At 33.2% G+C, this 10,175-nt stretch overlaps 1 protein-coding gene across 1 annotated transcript in view; it reads right to left on the bottom strand.

Moving 5' to 3' along the window:
- Nucleotides 1-3,529: 3,529 nt before the first annotated feature.
- LOC114328971 (thioredoxin-2) overlaps nt 3,530-10,175 on the bottom strand; it is a 59,723-nt gene continuing 53,077 nt past the window's right edge. Inside the window, exon 3 of the mRNA XM_028277970.2 lies at nt 3,530-3,978. Within this exon, the coding sequence (XP_028133771.1) occupies nt 3,829-3,978 (150 nt within the window). The 3' untranslated portion in view covers nt 3,530-3,828. The remainder of the gene's footprint in view (nt 3,979-10,175) is intronic.

The raw sequence follows: 10,175 nt of genomic DNA, 5'->3' as shown, positions 1-10,175 counted from the left end.
ATTTTAAATTATAAATAATATTAATAATACATAGATATTATATACATAATACTAAAATATAAAATACGTACTAACTTGATATTATCAAGTTAGTACTTGATATTTAATAGTCAAATCAGTAGACAGTTACAATGGTTTTAAATCGTCGCCATGAAAACCAATATCGTCGTCGTGGTAACCCATTATATTGAAAGTTTGGTTTTGACAACCTTCCTAACTACTGACAACCTCAATGAATTAATTTGTGTATTTTCACTCCTAAATAAAAATTGATATGACTCTATTTCTTGTGGATTTTTTTCCAAACGTATGGCCCTAGAAAAAATATTGTTCCTAACTCATGCGGAAAGTGTCTTCCCCGCACTCGACTGCTCGCCCGAACTCAGCTATCGCGTCGTTCGGATCAACGGCAGTCTCGTGCGGGAAAGTATCACTTTCCGCATTAGTTAGGAAAATAACTATTTTAGTAGGTTCTTCTTTTCTGTTTGGGATTTTCTTTATTTTCCTCTATCGCGTTTTCATAAAACCATCTATACTCTTCGGGAACAAATTTTATTCGGTCTCTTTAAATTTCCAAGTTTTTCCAAACCCAAACTGCCAGTTTTATTTTCCAGTCTTCTTGATCTATATTCAGTTGTGGTCAGATGTCCTTTTTTTTCTTAAATCTACTTGCTGGAATGGCATGTACTCATTAAGGTATCGATGTCTTATAGAGAAAGAAGCCAAATTCGCCCACTCTTATCCATTTTACCTAACACGAAAATTAACCTTTTGATTTGAAGTGTCAGTTTGCTTTTTACATAAAAATAGAGGTTCGTCATCAGATTTTCAAAGTAGTAGAAAAAATTCTCCATATTTACACATGGATAAAGGTATTATGTCCAAATGCGATTTTGGACATAATACCTTTATCCACTAGAATTCGAAAATCTAGTGGGACATGTCTTTAATACCTTCCTGTTATTTTTATTTAGCTCAAATTAAATTATTTTAAAAGGAAAAATAACATATTAGAAGAACAAAAACCCAATAAAACAATTTTCTCAAAAAATGTGACATACGACCTTTATCCACTTATGTCTTCAATTGTTTCTGGAAACGTTCCCGGGAGAAGACCAAGAGAACGATCACCAACTAGATATTCTTCTTCTTGTGCCACTCGGAGATTGGAAATCATCAAGGCTACCCTGACTTTGTTTACAGCTGACCTAAAAAGTTCATTAGTGGTGCAGCCAAACCACTCTCTCAAATTCCGCATCCACGACATTCTTCTATGGCCTGGATTCCGTTTTCCTTGCATTATATTTTGAAGTAATGCGTATTTATGACCTCTCATCAGGTGACCCAAATACTCGAGTTTTCTTCGTTAACAAAATTTCTGGGTCTCTTCCTATCCTTCGTATTACTTCAAGATTTGTGATTCTTTCAACCCAACTTATCTTCAGCATTCGACGGTAGCACCACATCTCGAAACTTTCAATATTTTTTGTTGTTCTGTTTGAGAGTCCAGGCCTCTACACCGTATAATAGCGTGTTAAATACGTAGCCTCTTAGCATTCTTAATCGTAGAGGGATGCTTATATCTCTGTTGCAGAAGAATTTTCTCATCTTTATGAAGGTGGCCCTGGCAATTTCGATACGTCTTTTTATTTCAATGTTTTGGTCTCCAGTTTCGTTTATTAAAGTTCCCAAGTATTTATAACTTGATACTATTTCAATTTAAATGCCGTTTATACTAATATGTGCTGGTTGTGTCATGATTTTACTGAAGACCATAATTATATACTTGGTTTTTTTGTTGATATTAATGTTTATGCCATAATTGTTGCAAGCAATATTTATGTTTGTAAGTAATCGTTGTAATTCTTCTACTGTTCTTGCAACTAGTAGTGTCGTCTGCGTATCGAATATTATTTACAACCTCTCCATTGATTACGATTCCTTCATTTGCTTGCAAAAGGGCTTCCTGACAGATGCTTTCACTATACATATACATTAAATAGCAGTGGTGACAAAATGCATCCCTGTCTTACTCCTCTACGTATTTCTATTGCTTTTGATATTTCGTTTTCTATTTTGATGTTAGCTTTCTGATTCCAATTTAACTTGAGAATTATTCGCAGATCTTTATTATCTATGTCTTTTCTTTCAAGAATGTCTCTTAGCCTATCGTGGCGTACTGTAAACGCTTTTTCAAAATCGATAAAACATGCATGTACTTCTTGATTAACGTCTAGGCATCTTTGTGTAAGAACATTCAAACCGAAGAGAGCTTCTCGAGTACCTAGTCCGTTTCTGAACCCCATCTATGTATTACTAATATCTGACTCCAACTTTTGATAAACTCGGTTGTGGATGGATGATTTTTAGAAATATCTTTAGTAGATGGCTCATTAAAGATATTGTTCGATGTTCTGAACATTCTTTTGCATTGGATTTCTTTGGCAGTGTAACGAATGTAGGCTGAAGCCACTCTTGAGGTATAATACCAGTATTGTATACTGTGTTAAATAAGTGCAATATTATACCTATTGATTCATCATTCAAGAGCTTTAGTAATTCAGTAGGAACCTCATCGGGTCTTTTTGCCTTTCCAGTTTTGGAATTTCTAAGTGTCATTTCTACTTCACATTTTAGGATTTCAGGTCCCGTTTCACCATTTACCTGGACAATGTTATTTCTGTTGTCCTCAAACAATTCTCTTATGTATTCACTCCATCTATTAATTTTTTCTGTTAAGTCTATAATATTTCCGTCTTTGTCCTTAAGCAAACTTATTTGATGTCTTCTTTGGGTCCCTGTAAGTTCTTTTACTTTTTTTATGTATATTGAATGTGTCATACTTTCTTTCATAGTCTTCCATTTCTACACATTGTTCTTTAATCCATGATTCTTTGGCCTTCTTTATTATTTGCTTTATGTTCTTATCAACCTCTCTGTATTTTTCAATTTGCGTCTTTCATCCATTAGTTCTAGTATGTCTGGTGTCATCCACACCTTGTTTCTTTGGAGATTTGGTTAGGTGTTCCTTTCCCGTAGTTCTTATTATAGGGTTTATATACTTCAGTTTTTCATCTATGTTGTCTGTTCTGCGGATTTGGTTTTCTGCTACACTGAGGCCGGTGTTGATTTCTTCGCGCACTGTTTGTCGTCGGTGTTCACTTTTAAGCTGACTTAAGTCTAACGCCGGGATGATGGTTTTTCTCATTTTCTTTGGTCTAGCTTCTAACACAGATACTACTGGATTATGATCCGAACCGATATCAGTTCCAGGGTAAGTTTTAGTAGATTTCACGGCATTACGGTATCTTTTTGTCACCATTATGTAATCTATTTGATTTCTGATTACTTTTTCTTGTGTGTGTTGAGGTGACCAACTAGATGGTCCGACCAAATTAAGAATTCATCTGGAAACTCATACTGCGAAGCTCTTAGACCAACTGAAGTTAGAGACCAATGAAAAAAAATTGTTAGGAATATTGGAAGAATGGGGAAACGCCAAGAGGGAGAATAATAATAATAAACATAATTATGTAGCAACAGCTTTTATTACCTTCATGTGCAACATGTCACATAATATATTAACATACTTAAAAGACAACTGTGTAAATCTTAAATATATATTTATAGATAAATGAAGTGTATAACAGCGTCAGGCACTACTTTTCAAAAATATTTCAAAACATTTGACATTAACAAGAACAAGTACAAAATAAAATTACTATGCAGTACGAATATAGTTTTAACGGAGCTACAATATCATTAATACATATTTATTTTGAATAATTTATTAAAAAAATATTTAGGCAGAATATTCTGGGTTTTGCATTACTTGTTATCTTCAATGGTTTGTTTTAGTCTTTCGTAGTTAGCTCCGCTGAAATTCGCGATTTCTTGACCGTTCTTCAGGAAAATGAATGTGGGCATGGACTTGATGTTGTATTCCATAGCGAGATCTTCGCATTCATCAACGTCGATCTGAAAAAAAAAAGAAAAATAAGCTCACATAAACCCTTAAAAACTTGGATTACACATAAAAGTTACTATTAGGAAGTACAGTAGAACCCCATAAATCCGAACCCCGCTTATCCAAACGTTCGGAAAATCCAAACCAACGGAAAGTGAAAAAAATAAAAAAATTCAAGACAAAAAATGGAGCTTCTTCAAATTGTAAATCTAGCCACAACTTCTTCCACGATTTTCTAATTAAAGTGTCAAGGCAGTTCTCCCAGGCCTCAGCCAATCAATAGATGACATCTTTTACGGTGATTTTTTTCAAGATGTCAGTAGTGGAACTTTCCTCACTTTCTAATACAGCCCGTAACAAATTTCTATAATGCAGTTTTATAAAATGCAGAACACCTTGGTCCATGGGTTGCAATAATGGGGTCACATTTTCTCGTAGGAAACTAGCTTTAATTTCATCACATATAAGTCCCTTGACTCCGGCGTGTGATGTAGCATTGTCTAAGAAAAGTAGGCTCTGTTGGGAAGCCCCACTTCCTTAATGGATTTCGAAACGGATACAACAAATCGTTTTTCAAACCATAACTTAAAAAGTGCACTATTCATCTATGCTTTTCTTTGGGCCCTATAATAAACAGGTAAAGCGTTCATGTTAACGTCTTTCAAAGTTCGTGGTTTTTTAGATTTGCCAATGACTGTTAACGGTATTTTGCTGGTTACTGAAGCATTACAACAGGCCATGAGAGTAAAACTTCTTCTTTTGAGGCAAGATTTTTGATAGGCAGTGATTTGAAACTTAGTGGGAGAGGGAGAGAGTGAGACAAGTGCAACTACTCAAAGTGAACGCCAACGAAATCTTTGAATTATTTGTTAGGTTACCTTTCGGATAATCCGAACTTTTCGGAATCCGAACAGGCTGTCTCCCCAGTTAGTTCGGATTTGCGGGGTTCTACTGTATTCGAAATTTTATATTTTTTAACGTTGAATATATTTCTTTATTGTAATAAAACAAAACTAATGCATAAAATCAACACATCGACAGAGAAGTAATCAACAATATCAGATACGCTGACGATACAGCCATTCTTGCAGAAAACTTGACATTAGTAAATCTCTGTCAGTGAAGCAAGTTATCCGAGAGGCCTTACATCAATATTTCAAAGACAAAATGGATGGGCAGTTGGAAAAATTAATATAGATCAAGGTCTGCTTTCTCAACAGAGAGGAGATAGAACGGGTAAACAATTTTAAATACCGTGGCAGCTGCTTAAATGTAAATTGTGACTCCGATGAAGAGATAATATCCAGGATCGAAATATCACGTAATGGTAGGGGATTTTGCTCAAGCGGGGATTTTTGCAGTTACTCGAGCGCGTCAGATTATCGTATGAGGAGAAAACTGGTGCCCTGCAGATGTACCTCTACCACATATTAGCTCTTAACACAGGGGAGTTCATAAGGGGGGCCAGAAAAAAAATCTATCCTTAAAGATACTCGAAATTGTCAGATTAAGATAAGTTAAGTTAAGGACATGCAAAACAGTGTACCTATATTTCAAAAATCTGACAATTTGAGAGGGGGCGTAAGAAAATGGGTGAGTTAAAAAGTTTCACAAAAAAAAAAACGAATAATTCGCGAAATGAACGTTAGATCGAAAAACTAAAAAATACGTGTTCAATATTTTTCAAAAATCTATCGAATGATACCAAACATTACCCCCACTGAGAGGGGTGGGGGGTAAATTTAAAATTTTAAATACAAATCCCGCGATATTTCGCAAAATAAACATTAGATCGAATAACTGCAAAATACACTTAATCAATATTTTTGAAAAATCTACCGAATGGTACCAAACACGACCCCCCACGGAGGTGGGGCGGTGGTTACTTTAAAATCTTAAATAGGAGCCCCAAATTTTTATTCAAGATTTGGATTCTTTACGTAAAAATAAGCAACTTTTATTCGAAACATTTTTTCAAATTATGGATAGATGGCGCTATAATCTAAAAAACGATTGTTGGAACTGGAAAATTGAAATAAGAATGGAAAGTCACTAAAATGGAAAACTTTACTTCTTTTTTGGTTTTAGGACGTACTCTTCACAACCCAATAGGTCCCAAAAGTGCTCGAGTGACTGCACATTTAGCATACTTCGCTCCCCTACTATAAGGCTTTTATGACCTGGTATGTAACCAGTTTTTTGCAACAATAACCTGTCGATGAATATTCTCAAGAAGTTCCTGAAATGTTATATGTGGTCTATCCTATTATATGGGTGTGAGACATGGACGTTAAAAACCACAAATCTAAACAATTTAGAAGCATTTGAAGTGTAGCGCTATCAACGAATCCTAAGGATATCGTGGGTTTCGCAGACTTCCAATGAAGATATTCTTCAAATGATTAATTCAGAACTTCAGCTCATAAACATCATAAAGAGGAGAAAAACAGAATAGTACGGCCATATAATTAGAGGACCTAAATACCACCTTATAATACAAGGAAAAGTGGAGGAAAAGTGATGGATTGGTCGAAAGAAACTTTCATGGTTGCGCAATATTAGACAATGGTGGTTATTCGTGGTTCCACAGTAGAAGAATTATTTCGCGCAGCAGCTGATAGAGATTGGTTTCAGGAAATTGTAAATATGATGATGGCTAACGTCTGAATACGGACACGACACACAAAAAAGAAAAATGACTAAAATAGATTGTATCTTATTAGGCTATCGATAAATTTCGTGGCAACACCATTTGTCAAATATTTGTTGATTGTAGAAGAACTTAAGGTTTGTGAAATAATGTAATTAGTAAAAAAAATTGAATTTGTCGTATTCCATGTGAAAAACATTCTAAATAAATCGTGGGAATATGATGTTGAGTTAAGAGGAAACAGTAGCGATCAACAGGTAGCGAAAACGCGTTCCAAGATTGCGGCTGTAATTTTAAATATTTTTTCGAGATATTTGGCACACGTATTCGTAATATAATAAAGAATGGCGGTACAGAGCTCAATCTGAAAAATATATTAATATGTGGAAATTACTCTGTAATTAAATACAATATTAAAAAAACGAGCCTGTACCGCCATTAAGAAGAACAAAAAATACACTTTCTTCAAATAAACTTTTTTATCCGATGCCTAGATTTTGTGTCATTTTGGAACTACTGAAATTTTTTATTTCATTAGTAGTTCCAAAATGACACAAAATCTAGGCATCGGATAAAAAAGTTTATTTGAACAAAGTGTATTTTTTTGTCCTTCTTAATGGCGGTACAGGCTCGTTTTTTTAATTTTGTATTTAATTACAGAGTAATTTCCACATATTAATATATTTTTCAAATTGGGCTCTGTACCGCCATTCTTTATTATATTACGAATACGTGTGCCAAATATCTCAAAAAAATATTCAAAGTTACAGCCGCAATCTTGGAACGCGTTTTCGCTACCTGTTGATCGCTACTGTTTCCTCTTAAGGAAAGTCTGCCACAAAAGATTTCGCAACAAAATAATAGTATAGTAGTCAATAAATAAGATTTTAACAATAATTTTGCTGAAATTTATAGTTTAGTAAGTTAACCTTGAAAATTCTTTTGCGGTTGACTGGAATTGAACAAATAGTAAACACAATTGAACAACAAATAAAAGTGTATAGGTATTTCTTTTAACTAAGAACTTAACAAGTATCCCATCGTAGTAAAAAGAAACATCAAGTCAGAATATCGAATCCTACAGATTTTATTGAAAAATGAGAAAAATAAAAAATTACGCAGGGGATTATAGGAATAATTCTAGGCGAAAAACAATCTGAAAAAGTCATGAGGTAATATATCTTCAATTTACAATATAACTCCCTTACATTGTGAGAAATGTTTTAATAGACATTCCTGTTTCTTTGCGAAAAGCAAACAAGAGAAAACAAGGACACTTCGACCGATAATCTTGATTTTTGGCAGCCTTCCAACTTCCAACCAAACCGTTTTGTTAACATGGCTATGTAACAGTTGAGTCAAGGATGGTATAAAAACGCACAGAAAACCTTGAATATTTTTTTCTACGCGACGACAAACTACTCTCCGAGATGGAATAGTTTTATAACAATAAAATGACGTAATAAAATATCTGCTTCCACAATATTTAGCACGTAATAGATATACACGATATTAATAAATAAAATAGGATTATTATTTTACTAGTTATACCTTGAAATTACTTATAAAATTTAACCGATATTAACATTTCAGAATTCTTTTAACCTTTGAACTTCAATTTGCTATACAATTAGCAGTGTAGAATGCCCTTTATAGCAAGTTAAATACAGAGTGAGTTTTATGTATGGAAACACTCAATTATCTCAAAAACGGCTTAAACGATTTTTATAATTTTGGTAGGTGTGAGTTTTCTAATGCGGCCGATATTATAGTGCTAGTTACATTGTTGTCATATTTTCCGTTTTTCTGGAAATCTAATGAACTTTCTTATTTCAAATGGAACACCCTGTATATTTTTTGTGTTTTGAAGTCCCTAAGAAATACTGATAATTTTTCATGTTATATTCCCTATACCTAATTACCATAATTTGGGAGTTATTGCTACATTTATTAAAAAAAAAAAATTTAAACAAATTATAAAAATTAATTTTTTTGGCCCGGGTAAACACTATTTTAGGTTGTTTGGATCATGGGGAATAAAAAAGATCTTTTATAATTTTTCTCTAAAATTAATCGTTTCCAAGTTATAAACAATTTAAAACTGAAAAAAATCGAATAATGACGATTTTCAAGGTTCAAGAACACAAATAAACAATTTTATTTTTGAAACTGCGAAGTACCCAAATTCAATCTCAAGCCTTATTTTATCAGATACCGATAAGTAATTTAAGATTGTTTCATTTTAAAACATTGTAATTTTAAATTTTAATGCAGCCCAATCGCCCGTTCTCTCATATGCACTTCATTAAAAATTAAAAATCAATGTTTTAGAATAAAAAGAGACAAAAAATCTTATGGCAAGCTATCAGAAGAGTTGGGCTTGAATTTAGGTACTTTATAATTTCACAAATTATATTTTTTACTTTTGTTTTAAAACCTTAAAAATCGTCATTATTCGATTTTTTTCAGTTTTAAATTGTTGATTACTCGAAAACGATTAACTTTAGAGAAAAATTACAAAAAACCTTTTTTGTTCCCAATGATCCAAAGAACCTAAAATAATATCCACCTGGGCCGAGAAAATTAATTTTTATAATTTGATTTAAAAAAAAATTTAAAAATAAATGTAGCAATAGCTCCGAAATTATGGCATTTGGGTATAGGGAATATAACATGAAAAATAATCAGCATTTCTTAAGGACTTCAAAACACAAAAAATATATAGGGTGTTCTATTTGAAATAAGAAAGTTCATTAGATTTGCAGAAAAACAGAAGATCTGACAACAATGTAATTAGCACTATAATATCGAACGCATTAGAAAACCCCTACCTACCAAAATCTATAAAAATCGTGCAAGCCGTTTTCGAGATAATTGAGTGTTTTCATACATAAAACTCACTCTGTATAGGTACTTTTCACTACAAAAAATATGGAAAAATAACTTTTTAAATTCTAGACACTCAAGAAAATTAGTTCCTATTTTACTTTTAATTCAGTTAAATTATTGTGTTTTTGACTAAGAAAGTTTTGGGGTAGTTCTAATTTCTTTCATACTACATGTATTTGGGGCGCTGAATCTGAATATGAGGTTTGCGGACAACATTTCGTGGCGCAACATTGAAAAAATCGCGAAAAAAGCAAAAATTTCTGCTTTTCCGCGGAAAACTTTAACTTTTAGTGAATGGTCTAACTACAGAAATTAAGGTACTTAAAATTCTCTACAAATATCACTACATATTTAGTTTCTTTTTCGGACAAGCTGTTCGGTCTGAAGTGCGTGTTGAAAATGGGCAATTTTCAGCGGTCTCTGCAAAACCCACTTCGACAGGAGAAATGTTAAAAACTTATTCTTCTATTAAAAAAAGAAGGAATGGTTGTCATGGAAACGAGTCAACATTAAATTTTGGAAAAAGACAAAAGCCGGCTGATATATGTTAATGGAGAAACTTTATGATGCAAAAATTAATTCAAAGCAAGCTGTGGAGGATGCTGAAAACCTAATTATCACAACAGATATTGAGATGGCACCGCCAAATAAACATGTGACAGTGGTGGG

Source organism: Diabrotica virgifera, chromosome 3 (genome assembly GCF_917563875.1).
Source record: "Diabrotica virgifera virgifera chromosome 3, PGI_DIABVI_V3a".
Classification (NCBI taxonomy): Eukaryota; Metazoa; Arthropoda; class Insecta; order Coleoptera; family Chrysomelidae; genus Diabrotica; species Diabrotica virgifera.
This window is presented reverse-complemented; position numbering and strand designations above follow the sequence as displayed.